The sequence below is a fragment of the Mobula hypostoma genome, chromosome 1, assembly GCF_963921235.1.
Source record: "Mobula hypostoma chromosome 1, sMobHyp1.1, whole genome shotgun sequence".
NCBI classification, from domain to species: Eukaryota; Metazoa; Chordata; class Chondrichthyes; order Myliobatiformes; family Myliobatidae; genus Mobula; species Mobula hypostoma.
Window position 1 is genome coordinate 45,145,251 of NC_086097.1, and position 21,098 is coordinate 45,166,348.

Sequence of the window (21,098 nt, forward strand, 5' to 3'; positions counted from 1 at the left end):
CCATAACTCCATTAAACTTGGTGCCATCTGAAAACCTTCCTTCACCCTCCTCATCCAATTCATTTATAAAAATTAAAAGGAATAGGCGTCCCAGAACAGATCCCTGTGAACCACTGAACTCCAGGCAAAATACACTTCATCCACTACCACCCACAGTCTTCTGTAGGCAAGCCAATTGTGAATCCACACAGCCAAATTTCCATGGATCCAATGCCTCATGACACCCTGGATGTGCCTACCATAGGGTATCTTGTCAAACGCCTCACTAGACTCCATATACACCACATCCACAGCTCTACCTTCATCAATTTGTTTTGTTACCTCCTTGAAAAACTCAATCATGTTTGTGAGGCATGACCTGCCCCTCACAAAGCCATGCTGACTGTCACAGACTCTGCTTCTCCAAATGCCAGTAAATTCTGTCCCTAAGAATCCTTATTGATTTTCCCACTACTAACGTAGGACTTATGGGTCTATAATTCTCAGAATTTCCCCTATTACCTTTCTTGAACAATGGAACATTTCCCACCCTCGATCCTCTGTTACTATTTCTGTGGCCATGGAGGATGCAAAGATATCATCAATCTCTTTCCTCGCTTCCACAGTAACCTGAGGTATATCCCATACAGCCCTGTGCACTTACCTATCCGAATGTTTTTCAGCAGCTCTAACACTGCATCTTTCTTAACCTTGACATGCTCCAGCATAATAGCCTGTTCTATGATGACCTCACATTTGTGAAAGTCCCTCTCCCTGGTGAATACTGAAGCAAAACATTCATTAAAAACCTCTCCTACCTCCTCCAACTCCACCCATGTTACGTCCTTTATCTCTGATCGGTTCTACCCTCATTCGAGTCATCTTCCTGTTCCTCACATATGTGTAGAATAGCATGGGGTTTTTGGGCAATCTTATTCACCAAGGCCTTCTTATGGCCCCTTCAGATCTCCTAAATCCCTTCTTAAGCTCCTTCTTGGCTATTTTATAATGCTCAAAAGCCCTGTCTGATTTTTGCTTCCTAATACTCCATTCTCCCTCTTTACTAGATGCTCCAATTTTCTCATTAACCATCATTCCTTAACCATACCATCCCTTCCCTTCCCTTACTCAAGGGGACCAAACTATCCAGAACCACATGCAAGTGCTCCCTAAGCAACCTCCACATTTCTGCCTTGCGTTTCTCCGAGAACATCTGTTCTTAAGTTATGATCCCAAGTATCTGCCAAATATTATCTTACTGCTTCTTTTCTAGTCGTCCTGTCCACATTCTATGTCAAGAATCCTTCCTGGACACACCTAATAATTTCTGCCCCATCTAAACCTTCTGCACTAAGGAGGTGCCAATCAATATCAGGGAAGTTGGACTTACTCAGGACAACACCCTTTTATTTTTGTACCTTTCCAAAATCTGCCTACATATCTCTTCCTAGGTGTCCCTATGAATACTGGGGGGCCAATAGAATGATTTCTCCCTTCCTGTTTCTGATTTTTCACCCACACTGACTCAGCAGAGTATCCCTTCGTAACGTCCTCCCTTTCTTCAGCTGCGATATTATCCCTGTTTAGCAATCCCACTTCCCCCACACCCTCCTCTTTTAACTCTCTCCCTATTCCTTTTGAAACATCTAAACCAGGAACATCTTGCACTTGTGACATGGCCACAACCATGAAGGTCCACGTTCCGAGCCATGCTCTAAATACATCGACCATGTTCTTAATAGTTCTCACATTAACCACATTTCAACTCATCCAGCTGACTGCATTCATGTCCCATTTGCTGCTTATCCTTCCTCACAGTCTTTCTAAACATTGCACCTACCTTTACGCCAACTGCTCCATCATCTGACCTAACTCTCTGGTTCCCAACTGCTGCCAACCTAGTTTAAACCTTCTCCAAAAGCTCAAGCAAACCTGCTTGACATTGATCTCTCAAGTTCAGGTGCAGTCTGCCCAGTTTCACCTGTCTAGATCCAGTTAAAATGAGTCAGAGCTCACAGCTGAAGCTGAGCATTAAAAGTAGTCACATTCCCATTTGTGGAAACTACCACTCTGGGACTATACACTACACAAATGTGAAGAAAGGTGTTTGGTTCAAATATGGACCCAGATTGAACAGAAGCAGGGTGCTGGTGTATGCTTGGTCAAGCATTGATGTTCTGAATTGCCTCCGCAATAGAGGGGACAATATCAAAGCATTCCATCCCTGGTTTCCATTAAGTTCAGTAGCAGGGTTCAAGCTTGCCGAGATTCTCTTGCACCTGCAGTGTGGAACTGACTCCTGGATGCTGCACCGGGACAGGACAAGACTAACCAGAGGATCACAACCATATTGATTGCAAAGGGAGTTGTTGGTCCACAGAGGAAATTGTAGGGAAAATACCATTTTAGTTAATTGTTTCATTTTTAGTGTTATCATCCAATTTCATTTGTTTGAAATATATAAATTTAATTTTCAAAACATTTACATCATTTTAAAGATTTTTCATTTATCTGAAACTCAAGAATACACTAGTATATTTAAAAACTTTGAGCTCTTTGACAGCTGGCAAAACCCTGTCAGGGGCCAGGGTGTTTCAAGGGTGTAGCTTGAGACCCTAGAACATTGAACAGAGAAATCTACAGCACATTACAGGCCCTTTGGCCCACAATGTTGTGCCGACCATGTCACCTATTCTAGAAACTGCTTAGAATTTCCCTATCACATGGCCCTCTATTTTTCTAAGCTCCATACACCTAAAAGGCTCATACAAGACCCTATTGTATCCACCTCTACCACAGTCACTGGCAGTGCATTCTACACACCCATCAATCTCTGTGTGAAAAACTTACCTCTGACACCCTGCTTGTACCTACTTCCAAGCACGTTAAAACTATACCCCCTCCTGTTAGCAATTTCAGCCCCAGGAAAAAGCTCCTGGCTATCCACACGATCAATGCCTCTCATCATCTTATACACCTCTATCAGGTCACCTCTCATCCTCCGTCGCTTCAAGGAGAAAAGGACAAGTTCACTCAACCTATTCTCATAAGGCATGCTCTCCAATCCAGGCAATATCCTCGTAAATCTCCTCTGCACTCTCTCTATAGTATCCACATCCTTCCTGTAATGAGGTGACCTGCTCTTGATTGGGCAATACCTTTGAATTTAGGACCAGCAAGGAAAACCTTCCATATTCAAACCAGGTAATGGAAGACATGGAATAGTTGTGATTGGAGGCAGCAGGTTACTGCCAGTAAGATCTAGCCCATTTCACTTGTGTCAGCAATTCCGTAGCCCACCAGTAGGGTTCACTCTTGTTACACAGCTCTCAGGTTAACACCAATTCTTGTTTCATCAGCTATTTTCTGACACAAATGATAAATAATTGAACAAATGGTAGTATTTCAAAATCAGAGTTTGCAAACATGTTCTAGGACTTGTTTAAATGTAAAATTACATCTGGTAAAGCTCATTTTGACCAAGCCAAGCAGGTTGTTCTGTGGCACACGGTGTGCATCCTACCTTGTGGGTTATAATTAGGAATTTTGGGCCTTATGCAGGTAACTGTGCATTAAAATGGGGTAGGCCTAATGTTATGCAAGAAATACAGCCTTGCCTCTGTACTTTCTCTGCGCTGCTTGGATGAAGAGGGACACTTTTTTAATTATAAGAGGTAGGGTTGTGACATCTAATACCTGTAGGTTAATGGGATATAGTGCCACTGGATATGGAAACTTGGGATGGGGGAGTTTGGTGCTGAGGCCACTCACAGAAGAAAAGCCTACCTTAAAACTGGAAGACTTCCTGGAAGAATGAACTTGAATCTTCATTGCTGACAATGGCCCAGAAAGGAACAGGCACTTTAACTAATACAGCAATAGTTTTTACCCTCTAGGCAAGGGCTCCTTCTACAGAAAGGCTCAGGTCAATTCCAAGCCATGTTTCCTCATGAAAAAAAGTGAATATCAATTGTTTATTGCGTTCCAATTACTATCACTCAAACACTATCCAGCTAAACATGGTGTATGCCCTACAATTTCTCGTAGCTTGTAGTACCGTATGGAATTGTTGGTCATTTTTAGTTAGTTATTGGGGTTTAGATTAAAATCCCATTGCCAAGTTTATAAAACATTGCACTGCTAGATGAATTTTAGGGTTACAATCTGTTCCACACTAATTTAACTTTATTTTTTATTTTGTAGTAAACTTACATTAATAATTTGCATTGAAACAAAACAACTGGCATTGTTCATTCTGATAGAGAAAAAGCCTCATTCATTCTTACCTTCCAGTTTGGGTTCCTATAGCAACAACACATCCTGATGGATGAAAACCAGCAGATTGAGCTGGGTCCTAAAGTTTGGATGAAACAAATTCAGAAGCACAGACTATTAGTAATAGACTAATTGAACCCCATGAGACTGTGGGCTTGAAAGTCTCAATTGTTTAAAACATACAGTATATAGTAATTATGTAGGTGGAGTATTTTTTGTTAAGCAAACATTTCCTTTAAATTACAGTGTTCTGATAATTAAACTATGCTATAACCATATTTTAACCTTGCTGCACCAAGACCAGCGGCATTTTTGTTATTAAGAGTATCTCAAATAGATAAATAGAACTTGAAAATTGTTGTCTGTAATCTTTCTTGCCATTCTGTTGGGATTAAGATTCCTTGCACTTTCTCCATTCATGAACATTTCTAACAATCTCCAATTGTCTTTAATTAAATATTGATCTTTCCAGCCTAAATAACATAATGAATGCAATTGAATATTCTGATTAGGAAAATAATGTAGAGTGGGATGTTGACAGTTTGATACCTCTATGATCTTGCTCCAGATAGGTTGATGGGTGACAGCGTCCCAGAGAGTGATATGTTTGTCATGCCCACATGTTAGGAATTGTTCCTTGCTTGGGTGGACGGCTAGACCCCACAGTTCATCTGTGTGACCCTGCAGGTAGTGTAGAAGAAACAAAGCAGCTTAAAGCAACTTCTTCGTCTATTAGAACATAGCTAGTGGTTTGAGAATGGGTCCAGTGTTGGCAGCATGTTCTTTGTGTGAGATTTGGCAACTCTGGGAAGCCTCCAGTCTCCCTGATAACTAGATCTACATGATGTGCATCAAGTTCCAAGTCCTTATAGACCGTGTTAAGGAACTGGAGTTGCAGCATGATGGCCTTTGGCTCATACGGAACAAGAAGGAGGTGATAGATTGGGGTAACTACCTTCCAAGTAGCTCCTAAGTTGCAGGAGGCAGATACTAGACGGACTGTCTGGAGAGGGATACGGAATAGGGAACCTGTGCAGAGTACCCCGTGGCTGTTCCCCTCAATAATAATAATAATGATCTTTTTTTAATTAAAAGTAACAGTGACTGATTGGCAGGAGGCAAAGAGTGGGAATAAAGGGAGCCTTTTCTGGTTGGCTACTGGTGAGTAGTAGTGTTCCAGAGGGGTCTGTGTTGGGACCAATTCTTTTAAGTCAATAATTTGGATGATGGAATTGATGGCTTTGTTGCAAAGTTTGCAGACAATATGAAGTTAGGTGGAGGGGCAGGTAGTTTTGAGGAAGTCGAGAAGCTACAGAAGGACAGACAGATTATGAGAATGGCCAAAGACATGGCAGGTGGAAGATTTTGGTAGAAGAAATGAAAGGGTTGACTATTTTCTAAATAGAGAGTAAATACAAAAACAAAAACTGAGGTGCAAAGGACTTGGTAGTCATTGTGCAGGATTTCCCAAAGGTTAATTTGCAGCTTGAGTCAGTGATAAGGAAGGCAAATGCAATGTTAGCATTAATTTCAAGAGGACTAAAATATAAAAGCAAGGATGTAATGTTGAGACTTCATAAAGCACTGGTGAAGTCTCAGTTGAAGTATTGTGAGTAGTTTGGGGCTCCTTACTTTAGAAAGGATGATCTGAAACTGGAGAATGATCAAAGGAAGTTCACAAAGATGATTCCAGGATTGAATGGCTTGTCGTATGAACAGCATCTGATGGCCCTAGGCTTGTATTCACTGGAATTCAGAAGAATAAGGGGTGACCTAATTGAAACCTATCAAATGGTGAAAGACCTTGACAGAGTGGATGTGGAGAGGATGCTTCCAATGGTGGAGGAATCTCAGAATAGAGGGTAGTCCTTTTAGAAGGGAGATGAGAAAGAATTCCCTTAGCCAGAGAGTAGTGAATCTGTGGAATTATTTGGCACGGGCACCTGTGGAGGCCAAGTCTTTATGTATATATAAGGCAGAGTTTGATAGCTCATAGTTGGGAGCTTACCATCCAAGGATACGCATTGTATTGAAAGGACGGGCAAGAAGGCAGAGGGTGTGAGGTGACTCTGTTGGGAAAAAAAATGAAATCAAATCCTTAGAAACAGGGAAATATGTAGAATCCTTGTGTGTAGAGTTAAAAACTACAAGCATAAAAAGGCTTCAATGGGAGTTAGGTAAAGGCCTTTGAACAGTAGCCAGGATGTGGAGTAGAAATTACAGCAGGAGATAGAAAAGGCAAGTAAAAAGGGGCAATGTTATGATAGTTATGGGGGATTTCAATATACAGGTAGATTGGGAAAATCAGATTGGTGCTGGATCCCAAGAGAGGGAATTTGTAGAATGCCTACAAGATGGATGTTTAGAGCAACTTGTGGTTAAGCCCACGAGGGAAAGGGCATTACTGGAATGGATCTTGTGTAATGAACCAGATTTAATTAGGAAGCTTTAAGGTAAAGGAACCCATAGGAGCTAGTGATCATAACATGATAGAATTCACCTTCCATTTTGAGAAGGAGAAGCTAAAGTCAGATGTATCAATACAGTGGAGTAAAGGGAATTACAGAGGCATGAGAGAAGATCTGGCCAACTTTGATTGGAAAGGGTCATTAGCTGGGATGATAGCAAAACAGCAATGGCTAGAGTTTCTGGAAGCAATTCAGAAGGCACAGGATAGACTCATCCTGAAGAAGAAGAAGTATTCTAAAGGGAGGATGACACAACCGCGGCTGACAAGGGAAGTTAAAGACAACATAAAAACAAAAGGGGTCATTAGCCAGGATGATGCCAGAAATAAACATGGATCAATATAAAGTACTTCATGTACTGTAATCAAACAGTAAGACATAGGAGCAGAATTAGGCCATTTGGCCCAGAGTCTGCTCCCCATTTAATCATGGCTGATCCTTTTTTTATCCTCCTCAGCCCCACTCCCTGGCCTTCTCCCTGTAATCTTTGAGGCCATGGTTAATCAAGAAACTATCAATTTCCGCCTTAAATACACCCAATGACCTGGCCTCCAAAGCTGCCTGTGGTGACAAATTCCACAAATGGACGCCCCTCTATTCTGATACTCTGCTCTCTTGTCCGAGACTCCCCCACCATGAGAAACATCCTTTCCACATCTACTCTATCTAGGCCTTTCAACATTCGAAAGATTTCAATGAGATCCCCACTCATCCTTCTAAATTCCTGCGAGTACAGACCCAGAGCCATCAAACGTTCCTCATATGATAACCCTTTCATTCCCAGAATCATTCTTGTGAACCTCCTCTGAACCCTCTCCAATGCCAGCACATATTTTCTTAGATAGGGAGTGTAAAACTGTTCAAAATACTCAAGGTGAGTATAAAGACTCACCAGTGCTTTATAAAACCTCAGCATCGCATCTCTGCTCTTGTATTCCAGACCTCTTGAAATGAATGCTAACATGGCATTTGCCTTCCTCAACACCAACTCAACCTGCAAGTTAACCTTTCAGGGTGTTCTGCACAAGGACTCCCAAGTCCCTTTGCATCTCAGATGTCTGAATTTTCTCCCTATTTAGAAAATAGTCTGCACATTTATTTCTTCTACAAAAATGCATGATGATGTATTTTCCAACATTGTATTTCATTTGCCACTCTCTTGCCCATTCTCCTAATCTGTCTAAGTCCTTCTGCAGCCTTCCCGTTTCCTCAGTACTACCTGCCACTTCACCAATCTTTGTATCATCTGCAAACTTGACAAAAAAGCCATCTATTCCAACGTCTAAATCATTGATATAAAAACACTGAGCCTGCGGAACAAAACTAGTTACTGGCAGCCAACCAGAAAAGGATCCTTTTGTTCCCACTCGCTGCCTCCTACCAATCAGCCAATGCTCTAACCATGCTAGTACCTTTCCTGTAATACCATGGGCTTTTAACTTGTTAAGCAGCCTCATGCATGGTACCTTGTCAAAGGACTGCTGAAAACCCAAATATACACCATGTTTCATATTTCATCTTTTCCCTCTTAAAGATTCTTTTAGTTGCTTTCTGTAGGCTTTTAAAAGCTTCCCAATCCTCTATCTTTCCGTTAGTCTTCGCTTTGTTATATGCCTTCTCTTTTGCTTTTACATTAGCTTTGACTTCCCTTCTCAGCCACGGTTGTACTATTTTGCCATTAAAGTATTTTTGGAATCTTTGTGTGCATGCGTCGGTCATGCATGCAACCTGTTACAGCCGTTCCAGACCAGTATTCTTACTTTTTCCTTCTTACTTTTTAACTTACGTTATGTTTTGTTTTTTTTTGCACGGTAACACGTAGAAGCTGCACCCTCTCTAGCATGCTGGTAGAGAAAGTTTTATTTGGGTTTTTAGCATTGGAAATAGTTACATTCCGACATGTCTCATTAGCGGGACAGAAGCATAGTAGCATTGTGTATTCCAGGGACCAGCTGATTGAGCTTACGCCGGCCAGTTTAGCGAGCAGAGCGGCGGACACCCCTGCTGAAATCTGGAGGAAAACACACAGAGGATGCAGAGGGAGATCACAAAGGTGAGGAAAGAGGACCGGGTCGAGACAACAGAGACTTATGGAGAAGAGGAGTTCGGTGGGTAATAAAATGGACGAGTTTACGGCACTAGCCATGCGTCAGAGAACATTTCAGGAGTGCAGTGTTATGTGTTTCACTGGAACGGGGCTGCACAAGGACATACCCGATCAAAACTTTTCCATGGACGGCTTCCAGACCATTCCGGCTGAATGGAAGTGCACTGAGAGTGGTAAGCGTAAAGGAGTTGGGTGCTTACTGTTCTGGTTAACAACAGATGGTGCAATCCGGGTCATATTACAATTGAGGAACGTGGTTGTAGAGCGGATATTGAACTTTTTACTGTTGGACTTCGGCCATATTCCACCGAGATTCAACACTGGGCAGCACGGGAGGTCGTTCCTGCCTGTGGCCATCGAACTTGCAGCTCCTCCTGTGGAGGGTCAGACACCCTGAGCCAAAAGGCTGGTCCTGGACTTATTTTCCATCTGGCATAGTTAGCATTTCGTTGTTTGATTGTTTGTGGTTTTTGTATTGCTATATTTATGCTCTATTCTTGGTTGGTGTGGCTGTAACGAAACCTAATTTCCCTCAGGATCAATAAAGTATATCTATCTATCTATCCTGCACCCTCCCCATTTTTCTCAGAAACTCTGCTGTCATTCCTGCCAGCTGTCCTTCCAACTTACTTTGGCCAGCTCCTCTCTCATTCCACTGTAATTTCCTTTACTCCACCAAAATACTGCTACATCAGACTTTAATTTTTCCCTATCAAATTTCAAATTGAACTCAATCATATTGTGATCACTGTCTCCTAAGAGTTCCTTTAACCTAAGCTCTGTAATTGCTTGCGGTTCATTGTGTAACACCCAATCCATTATAGTTGATACCCTAGTAGGCTCAACAACAAGCTGCTCTAAAAAGCCATCTCATAGGCATTCAACAAACTCACTCTCTTGAGATCCATTACCGACCCAATTTTTCCAATCTACCTGCGTGTTAAAATCTCCCATGACTATCATAACATTGCCCTTTTGATATGCCTTTTCTATTTCCTGTTATATTCTGTAGTCCACATCCCAGCTACTGTTGGGGGGCCTGCCATCAGTCGTTTTACCTCTGCAGTTGCTTAACTCAACCCACAAGGATTCAACATCTTCCAATCGTACGGCACACCTTTCTAAAGATTTGATTCCGTTCTTTACCAGCAGAGTCACGCTACCCCCTCTGTCCACCTTCCTATCCCTCTGATACAATACGTAATCTTGGACATTCAGCTCCCAACTACAACCATCCTTCAGCCATGACTCAGTAACGGCCACAACATCATACCCGACAATCTGTAAAAGTGGAACAAGATCATCCACCTTATTTCTTATTGAGATATAACACTTTGAGTACTGTATTTGCAACCCTTTTTGTGGAAGGATGAAGGGAGACCTTATTAAAAGTCAATGTCATAACAAGGCACATGACAGGGTTGATGCTGAGATGTTTCCACGAGTGGGAGAATCTTGAATGAGGGGTCACGGGTACAAGATCAGAGAAGAGCATTTAAAACATAGGCACATAACTATTCCTTCTGACAAAGAATGGTGACTATCTGGAAAGTTATGCCTCAAAGGTTGTGAAGTATTGATCACCAGAGGTATTTGAGGAATTAAGTACATTTTTGAAGAAATGGAAATTGAGGCTTTGGTGAACTGGCACAAAAGGGGAGTTGAGGCCTGGGGCAAATCAGCCAGAATCATATTGAAGAGGCCAGGTGAATAACCCCTGCTCCTGTTTTCTGTGAATTTGTCTGTATTGAGCTATTGAACTAAGTGTTGCTTACCAGACTCTATATAGTTGTATTATTATTTCCCCATTTCTAAACTTCAACTCCTTTGAAATGAAGACCAACGTGCCATTTTCCTTTGAGATGATGATTTTTCAAAACCTTATACTTTGTGATACTCAATTTTTATCTAGTTGAAAAGTTTATTTCAGGCTGGGTATCGGATATTAATAACAGAATTACTTATGGCTAAGAAGTTCAGATTTCCTTTTGTTATAAAGAGACTTTCTGAACAGGATCCCAGCACGTGGAGAACCCACACAAAGAAGCAATAATTCTTCACCCCTGTCTACCGTTGACTGCTGTCTAACGTGTTCGAATGTCATTGGTTATAAGAAGGCTCATTGGCCACTATGTATAAAGAACAATAAACGAAAAAGCTGCCTCTCCAACAGCAGGGAAAAGTTCAACAACATCAATTGAAATTCAGATTTCTGCTCATTAACTATCCAGTTGTAAACCATAGTCAGGATGATTCACAGAAAAGGAAAGCCAACCTGCTCAGGATCTTTCTAAAGAAGACAGATAAATATCTCAAGTCTAAAAGGCCACTTTGACATTGGTGAGTTCCACATGAGCAATTTACAATGGGGATTAATCAGACCCTGTGATGGTAACGTTTGTGTTGTAGCTAGATTGTGATAATGATTTATTGTAAGTCACTCTTTCATCAATTCAAGGATATGGCAGAGATAAACTGTGACTATTTGGAGGGCATCTGCTCCTACCTGGGTGATGGGGTGAAAGTCTCCAGATAAAGTGCCTCGTAAGATGAAATTCCTTGTTGTGCCAATCAGTAACACTTCTCCCCTTCCTTCAGTTACTGTCCTGACTGGACCAAACTGCTCAGGAACCTGTATCAAAGAGTGAATAATAATACTGTAGGCGTAGTCTGACAAAATGATGTTCGTAGTACAAGGCCATAAGGTTATGAAATCACATGTAAAGATGCACTGTACAGTTGGCAGAGTACCAACATAAAGTTAATGGTTATGGTTAGGTTTTGGATTGTTGCTGGCACTAGGAGGAGATTCCATAACAGAATTGTGCATTGTTTGTTGTCAGCAAGAGTTTGCCCACATTTACTTCACATTGGATGGGAAGAAAACTTTGCTTAATCCAGGCCCATTCAGTTCTTAACTTATTTCCATTTCATAATATATACAAGAGGTATGTTAAAGAAATCTGAGGGAATAAAATGAGAAATTATATTCTGTTCTTCCTATAGCAGTTCAACTTGAGCTCGAATTTTCAGAATAAATAATCCAATGCAATTTACAAATGGATGTGGTTGTAACTGACTCCAGATGATAATTCATTCACATCGCTGCAAGGGAGATGAACTGGAAGCAGGAAGCATTGTAGTCTAACCAAATAGGATTTAATTCTCAATTGTTTCCATGGTTTTACAAACCGCTACTTCTACCTGTTGTTTCCAGCAACTGATCTGGATGATGGTGCCTAGTGTCACGTAGACAAACATTTTAAATTTTACTGTATTTATCTGGGAGCATGGGAATGTTTCCGCGTTGCCAAGTACAAGGAAAAGTACTTCGAAATCAAAGTTCGCTTGTAAAACACTGGCCTGGGTTCACAAGAGCAATGTAGTGATTTTAGAAGCTATTGAACAGGCAGTCTGACTAAATCAGTAGAATGATTGCTCACTTTATTTTTGCCATATTGTACTTGCCTTTATAATTAATAGATCAAATACTATTAACAGATCCGTCTTACTAGTGAATGAGCTTCAAATATAGAATATGCAAGTGAGAACATAAACATGAGTTGGAATTTGATTTATTTTTCTGTCAGAACTATGATGTTTTCAGAGTTAATATTAGTTATTATAGTATGTATTTGCAATTACAGGCAATCATTGCAAAAGTTTCGAATGGCTTGATACACAGAGTGGCTTCACAATGATTACTGTGCACATCCAACCCTAACACTAACACTTCATACTTTCTTCAATATTTTGAACACTGTTATCAATTATCAATCCGGTAGTCCTGAAGAGAAGAACAGGAGGCGATGGGATGGGGAATGAGACATATAGGAGAAAAATAGATTTTGAAAAATTAGCACTTTTTAGTCTATCTTTCAAATTGGGCCATTTCTCTCACTGTTCTAAAAGCCATGTGAAATTTTATTTGCATAAATTTGGTAGCTGATTTGTGCATCCACTGCACAACTTTTCTGAAGTGTTGCACATCTTGGGTTTATTTATTCAGAGAACAGCTCTTGCGGCCCAGTGAGGTGCAGCACCCAGCAACCCACCTATTTTACCCAGGCCTAATCACAGGACAACTTACAATGATCAATTCCTCTAATAACCGGTTCATCTTTAGAATCTGGGACTAAACCAGAGGATCCGAGAAAATCAACGTGCTCACGGGAAAGATATTGAAACTTTCTACAGACAGCACTGAAACTGAACTTCAATCACACAACACCCCAAGCTGTAGAAGTGTTGAACTAACCACTATGCTACTGTGGCACCGTTCGACATTCCCATAGTATTCTTTGCTTGAAACATCAGGATGCCTAATATCAAGATATAAGACTGGAGTTTCCCTTTCCTCTCCGTAATATTACCTAGCTGACATCAAACGAGATACCCACACTCTGTAGTGATGTCTTTAGTCGCAGGTTAACACATTTTTCTGATGATCTGTATCTTAAATTTTAATCGTCAAGGAACATTTAATATTAAGTTATCAGGACAACCCTAAAGATTACCAATACAAGTTCAGAACTGCTGTTGGGAGTATATTCAAGATTTACTGGCGAACTAAAGGAAATGCAAAAACAAAGTAAAAAATGTCATGGTGATCTGCACAAACTGGAAATGATAGAATTTCTGGCCCAGAAATCTCACCTCAGTTTCTTGTATCTTCTGGTAGTTACGGTCCCAAGAGATCAGCTTTCGGTCTTTACCCCCACCAGATACGAGAGTGCCATCACGCAGCATGCAAAGTGCAAATATACCGCCTTCATGTGCCCCCTGAACAGCATAGCTAATGCGGTTGGTACCTAAGGCAAATTATCACAACATAAATTCACTTATCAAACAGATCCACTTTAACATAATGGAATGTTAATATTTTCTTCAGTCACTGCTTGGAGAGAGATCAGATAAATGGCATCAGTTTCAATAAAATTTGACAACTTTTAATCTCAATATATTTTATTTTAAGCAAAACAATAATTTCTTTGAACTTGTCAGTGTGGGACTTTATTTGGCTTCTGTGACTTTCCCATGATTTGGAGAAGATTGTAAATTCCAGGCTGAAAGTTGTGTTTTTCTATTTCTAGTACAGCAAGTTAAATAAAAACAATACTGGATTTTCAACTATAGTAGAAAATCGTGTTAAGGAAATGTGAGTTCATGTATTTCAGGACCTCTAATGGGGGCAGGACTTAAACCATGAGGCATAGCAAACTACAGCAAAGTTTTCATAAATAGGATTACAGTAATATAGATGGGTACTTCTTCTGGCTGGCATGGACATGATGGGCTGAAAGGCCTGTTTCTGTGCTGTAAGACCATACACTTATAAAAATTCCCAACAAGCACTTTCACAACAAAGAATTCCATACACAGTGTATTGCAAGAACAAGATAGACATGAGATGACTGGTAGAATAGAAACAGTTTCACTTCTTAGTGCAACAACACGATCAACTTGTACTAACAAAACAATGAGCAGTATTATTTGCTAGAGATATAACTTATATGTACCATGGAATTTCCAAAGTACAGAAACAACCCCCAGGGTTATGTGCTCGGCCAGATGCTGCTCATGCTGCTGACTCATGACTGCGTGGCCAGATCCATCTCAAACACAATCATCAGGTTCGCTGATGATACAACAGTGGTTGGCCACATCAGCAACAGTGATGAGTCAGCATACAGAGAGGAGGTAGAGAGGCTTGTCAAATGGTGTGAGACAACAGCCTGAGTTTCCACATGGACAAAAGAGATGATTGTGGACTTCAGGAAGGTGCAGATCAAACACTCTCCATTGCACATCAATGGCTCTAGTGGAAGAGTCTTGGACCAGAGGACACAGCCTCAGAATAGAGGGGAGTCCTTTTAGAATGGAGATGAGGAGGAATATCTTTAGCCAGAGATTGGTGAATCTGTGGAATTCATTGCCACAGGCAGCTGTGGAGGCCAAGTCTTTATGTATATTTAAGGCAGAGGTTGATAGATTCTTGATTAGTCAGGGCATGAAGGATAAGGGGAGAAGGCAGGACACTGGCGTTTAGAGGAGAAATGGATTGGTGCGATGAAATGGTGGAGCAGACTAAATGGGCCTAATTCTGCTCCTATATCTTATGGTCTTATGGCTCTGCCATGGAGAGTGAATAAACCAAATTTCCCTGGTGTGCACATAACAGACGATCTAACCTGGATCCACAACACCTCCTCACTAGTCAATAAGCCACATCAGTATCTACAATTTCTGAGGAGAGTGAAGTGTGCAAGGCTCCCCACCCCCTTTCTCGCAACTTTCTACAGGAGCACCATCGATAGTGTCCTGTCTGGCTGCGTCACTGTACGGTGCAGAAACCGCAAGGCATCAGACCACAAGACCCTACAGACTGCTGTGAGGATCACTGGGCTCTACCTGCCCCCTATTTGTGACATTTACTAGAAGTGTTGCAGACAAAGGCCCAAAGCATTTTTTGAAGATACCGACTACCCATCCCATAATCTCTTGGTTCCACTACTGTCAGGAAGGAGGTATAGAAGCATCATGTCCAGGACTGGCAGACAGGGTAACAGCTTCTTCCCTCTGGCTTTGAGACTTATGAAGACCCTACCACTGCCAAGAACTTGTCATTAGGACAGTGAGCTGTTTACTGTACCATTCAAATGTGCTACACACTACATGCATTTTAAATTATATTTTATTAACATCTATGGTGATAAGCATGAAGTGGTTCATTTTGGTAGGTCAAATATGATGGCAGAATATAGTATTAATGGTAAGACTCTTGGCAGTGTGGAGGATCAGAGGGATCTTGGGGTCTGAGTCCATAGGACACTCAAAGCAGCTGTGCAGGTTGATGGTTAAGAAGGCATACGGTGTATTGGACTTCATTGATCGTGGAATTGAATTTAGGAGCCGAGAGGTAATGTTGCAGCTATACAGGACCCTGGTCAGACCCCACTTGGAGTACTGTGCTCAGTTCTGGTCACCTCGCTGCAGGAAGGATGTGGAAGCCATACAAGGGGTGCAGATGAGATTTACAAGGATGTTGCCTGGATTGGGGAGCATGCCTTATGAGAATAGGTTGAGTGAACTTGGCCTTTTCTCCTTGGAGAGACGGAGGATGAGAGGTGACCTGATAGAGGTGTATAAGACGATGAGAGGCATTGATCGTGCGGATAGTCAGAGGCTTTTTCCCAGAGCTGAAATGGTTGCCACAAGAGGACACAGGTTTAAGGTGCCGGGGGGTAGGTACAGAGGTGATGTCAGGGGTAAGTTTTTCACTCAGAGAGTGGTGAGTGTGTGGAATGGGCTGCCGGCAACGGTGGTGGAGTCGGACACGATAGGGTCTTTTAAGAGACTTTTGGATAGGTACATGGAGCTTAGAAAAATAGAGGGCTATGGGTAAGCCTAGTAATTTCTAAGGTAGGGACATGTTCGGCACAACTTTGTGGGCCAAAGGGCCTGTATTGTGCTGTAGGCTTTCTATGTTTCTATATTTTGTTTTATATGCTGTGTGTGATATATGTATGTTTTCCAGAGAAACATCATTTCATTTGGTTGTTATATATATACCGTCAGATGACAATAAACTTGAACTTGAAATTAAGTTGGTGATAATGAGTTATCCCTGTTGGGCAACATCAATTGAAAGGAAGACTATGCAATAAATTTTGAAGTGCAATCACAAGGTTATTTGCTGGAGGTAGGCCACTGTCTAATGACTCATTTCAATTTATATATTCAGAGATTGTATTTTTATTCATAGCATTGTTATTTCATGGTAATTTGCACATGAATTAGTTAATGGAATTGAATACATGTCACTAGCACCTAGGCAAACAGGAGAAATGGAACTAAAAGTGACTAAAAAACAAACTTCAATCCATTCTCACCTTTTCCCCAGACTAGAATATTTCCACTTGAATCCCCGGTTATTGCATCACCATTTTCAGCAAAGGTCGCACACAGAACAAACTTTGGTTTCTCATGTTTCTAAGAAGAAGCAGATACATTGGATAACCACATTTAGAACAGTACATACCACAGTAAGAACGAACATCCAGAATATTGTGTCTAGCTGGGATGAAAAATGTAATCAGGGCACTTTTTGAGAACCTAACACTCTCACGCTGCCATTTCACAGTGTGTTATTGAAATACTGGAGGTACAATAGGAATTGTCTAACCACATGGCCAGTTTGCATTTTTGGAAAAGCATCTTAATTTTTGCTGACCTGTTCTTACTGATCAGTAAGAGTCAAGTTGTTTTACTTGACAGTCTTATGCTCTTCAATTTTTTTTAAGAAATGTAAACTTACCTCGAACAGCCCTTGTTTCTTTGCAAAAGAGCCTCCTTCCAGTGTCCAAAAGTAAATGTGGGATTTCCCACAAGTTACGATGATGTTAGTCTCTGTGGGATGGAAATCTGCTGCAAAGATGGGCTCATTTGAACACTGTCAGAGATACAAACAACATAACCAAAAATTGTTGATTGCTGACCATTAATTGTACAAAACATGAAGTTCAAAGTAAAATTTATTATCAGAGTATATACGTGTCACCACATACAACCTTGAGATTCTTTTTCTGCGGGCATACTTAGCAAATCTATAGAACAGTAACTGTAAACATCAGCAACTGTTAACTGTAAACAAACTGTGCAAATGCAGACGTAAATAAATAGCTATAAATAGCAAGAATGAAATAACAATGTAAAAGATCCCTTAAATGAGTGTAGCTATCCCCTTTTGTCCAAGAGCCTGATTGTTGAGCAGTAGTAACTGTCCTTGGACCTGGTGGTGTGAGTGAGGCACCTGTAGCTTCTACCTGATGACAGCAGTGAGAAAAGAGCATTGCCTGGGTGGTGAGGAGCTTTGATGATGGATGCTGCTGTTCTACGGCAATGTTTTATGTAGATGTGCTCAATGGTTGAGAGGGTTTTACCCGTGATGAATTGGGCCAAATCCACTACCTTTTGTAGGATTTTCTGCTCAAGGGCGTTGGTGTTCCCAAACCAGCCTGTAATGCGGCCGCGTGAAGTTCACGTCAGATAAATATTTCTTTGCCTTACACCTGCTTGAACTCACAGTTGGTTCACCTAGTTATTAAGTTGTGATTAAAGCCACCCAGACTATTTTCTATTCTCCTTTTAGGAGAGCTACTCTCAGGCATATGTCATGCCATACACAGAGGACACTGCATTAGGTGTCACAAGAAACTGGATGCCGTAATCTGGAGCACATAACAAAATGCTCGAGGAACTCAGTGGGCTGGTCAGCATCTGTGGAGGCACAGGGAGAGTGAGCATTTTGGTCAAAACCTTGCATCATTCAGGGAAATTCAGGATGTGCACTCAATTACAGGGAAAATGACAACTTACTATTAAACTTTCCCACAGGAAGCATCCTTTAATTAGAGGAACATAGCTTTAAACCAATAGCATAAAGGACAACAGCTCTGGGGCATAGGAATAGTAGAAATTGACTTAATGGTTTATTTTGTAGCTTCGGAGCTGGGAAAGTAATCCATTTTTGCAATGCAGTTATTTAACAACCAATATTTCATATTAAGCCCATTCCTAATATCTTTGTAGCATTTTCTCAACAAAAATTGTAACAATATACAGTAACATAGTCCAGAAATGAAAACAAGTTTGTGGATATCCATGCAAGTGAACAGACATATTCGGCAAACGTTTGCCCACAGTTGTTTCGAGGAACTAGGAGAAAGTCAGTCAACATGGCAAGCTGCTCAGGAACTGGGATGTGGAACACATTGGTAAATATTTGAATCAAATGATGTTAGTTTGGTTATAACAATATTGTTGGTAAAGCCGGCATTTGTTACCCACCCAGTATTGTCCCTGAACAGAGCTAAGCTATTTCACAGTTAACTTCATTGATATCAGTCTGGACTCACATTTTGGGCAAATTAGGCAAGTCTGGCAGATTTCTGCTTCCTAAAGACATCAATGAACTAAAAGGGTTTTGTGACATTCCAATAGGTCTGTAGTATTACACAACACAGATAGCTATTTTCATTTTTTTTAAATTCCAGATTATTAATTGAAGTTAAATACCAGTGCAACCGATGTGAAATTGAATTCAGGTCTTTGAGTTCCACTAGCGCGCCCAACATTGTCTCTGTTATCTCCTATTTTCACATGCAGTTGTGTAGGTAAACTTATCTGTGTTACAGTCTGGCCTGAACTGTCCCTCACCTACACACACTGGTACGGACACCCTGTCCTTCCCTTCCCTTACTCTCCTTGTAGACACAACACAAGATTAGGTGGAACAGTTTAGAATGAAGAAAGAAACTATGATTGTTGGCAATTATCATGAATTTAAGTGGAATCACTGCAATGTGACTTTAATGTAGAACCAAAAATATAATTTAAAAATACCTTAATATCACCTAGTCTTTCTACTTTTTGCCAATCCCACACTGAAAGGACGTGGTCATTGGAATCATCCACCACACACAAAGTAGACCCTCCATTCTGAAAGAGATATATTGTAAGCACAGAGGTACAACAGACATAAGTAGAGTGTTAACAGAAAGAACTTTCTTTGGCCAATAAATTCATGCACTTACCGATTTTGAGAAGGCAATACAGCTTACTGACCGATCAAAGAAGCCAGTTCCAATTATGTGTAGTGTATTCAAACTCACAGAATCCCAGATCCGAACATGAGGAGCAGCTTGCTGTGTATATAAAGCAGAGGCAGATTCATTTCACTTCAGTCCAGCCCATATCAAAGCCTTGTCAAACGGCTCAGCAATCTTTACTTTTTTTTAAATTGCCGTAAGACCATTATTATTTCAGTTAAAGTGATCTTAAAAATTTATTAAATGTGCAGACATACTTTTGACTGTTGAAAAATTCTATTATTAAAACACCTGCCAGAGTAAATAAGATGTATTGCATATATGCATTTTCTATGTCACTTAATATTAGGTGTTGCTTGGATGAATAAAAATACCACACACATTTCCATCCTTGGTTATCCCTGCGACCTGACCAGTTGCTATGGTGATCCTGTCAGGGTGGACTGCAAGGCTGTGAAAAGGTAAACATCTGTCAGCTGTAGCATGAAAACCAAAACATAGCTTCAAGTTATCTATAACTAGATTTATTAACAACTGTTATTACATTAATCTCATTGAAGACCCTGACAGTATTTTGGCATCAGTAATATTTGATGGTTCTTTTGAAGAACTAAATAAACACATAGGAACAAACAGATAGGTTGGCCTGCAAATGAATGGAAATAGTTCTTTGAAGAATGTATATGTGTTTTATTGGCAGGCAAATGTTGTTTTAATTTCCCAACATCAGCTACCCTGCAAATCATGCTCTCACGCATAGATAATCAGACTTGAAGCAAACCAAACAAAAAGCCAGTCTGACAGTAAAAAGGGTCTGAGAAAGGATTCCTGAGCCAAATATGAACTGGTTACTCTTTTCATGGAGGCCATTTCTCCGGCTGATTTCTTCCAGCATTCTTTGGTTCCATTTCTGATTTCAACCGGCACTATTTTATTTGTGAAAAAGGTTCAATTTTGGCAGCAATAATCAGTAGATGGGACATATTTTACTTCATTTTTCCCAAAACTTACCACTTGACATCGTCATTATGGCCAGTGTAGTGTCTCTGAAGCTGTTCCTCCACATTGTACAATACAACGACAGATGCAATGAAATATACAATCTCTCCTGTTGGTAGAAGGTACAGGTTGCACCGGCAATCTCGGCCTCGATAGCCATAACTAACAAACTCATTAAAGATATTAACTTCAGTAAGAGGTGGAGCTTTACACAGGCTAGAGCAAACCTTTTGAAGTTGAATTTTTCAAATTCAAATTTTTGTTCTGAGGCAATCGACTCCAAAGGCAAAGGACACAAAGCTGTTACAAGATGTATAGGTTACAAAATCTTCAGTACCTAGGCAAGAATGTGCACTAAAAAAAACACTATTAAAAGCACACCAGTAGACGGAAAACTGGTGGAAATGAGCAATCATAGATTTTATTTCTCTATATACCTTCCCTTAAAATAATGCAACTATTTGATCATTCGGTTATCAATGGGGTGAACCAGAATAACCTACAATACAGCACTGACTACCTCCATGTAATGCACTCGGAAGGATTTTGGGTGACTTATTTATAATTTTATTTTATAAAGTATGCTGTCAGCCTAATAGAGAAAACAGCACCATCATGTTATAAACTGCTACATTATTTTGCTGTAAGCATCATGATGTT

General features: G+C 40.6%; 1 protein-coding gene across 10 annotated transcripts in view; it reads right to left on the minus strand.

Moving 5' to 3' along the window:
• eml1 (EMAP like 1) overlaps window positions 1-21,098 on the minus strand; it is a 234,399-nt gene that overhangs the window by 24,691 nt on the left and 188,610 nt on the right. For all 10 annotated transcript variants that reach the window (XM_063047449.1, XM_063047454.1, XM_063047422.1 and 7 more), the window contains 10 exons: window positions 20,451-20,600; window positions 19,821-19,890; window positions 19,425-19,535; window positions 19,234-19,329; window positions 17,147-17,281; window positions 16,722-16,821; window positions 13,486-13,640; window positions 11,336-11,461; window positions 4,804-4,935; window positions 4,266-4,333 (listed from right to left, as the gene is read on the minus strand). In XM_063047449.1, coding sequence (XP_062903519.1) covers window positions 4,266-4,333; window positions 4,804-4,935; window positions 11,336-11,461; window positions 13,486-13,640; window positions 16,722-16,821; window positions 17,147-17,281; window positions 19,234-19,329; window positions 19,425-19,535; window positions 19,821-19,890; window positions 20,451-20,600 — 1,143 coding nt within the window. The remainder of the gene's footprint in view (window positions 1-4,265; window positions 4,334-4,803; window positions 4,936-11,335; window positions 11,462-13,485; window positions 13,641-16,721; window positions 16,822-17,146; window positions 17,282-19,233; window positions 19,330-19,424; window positions 19,536-19,820; window positions 19,891-20,450; window positions 20,601-21,098) is intronic.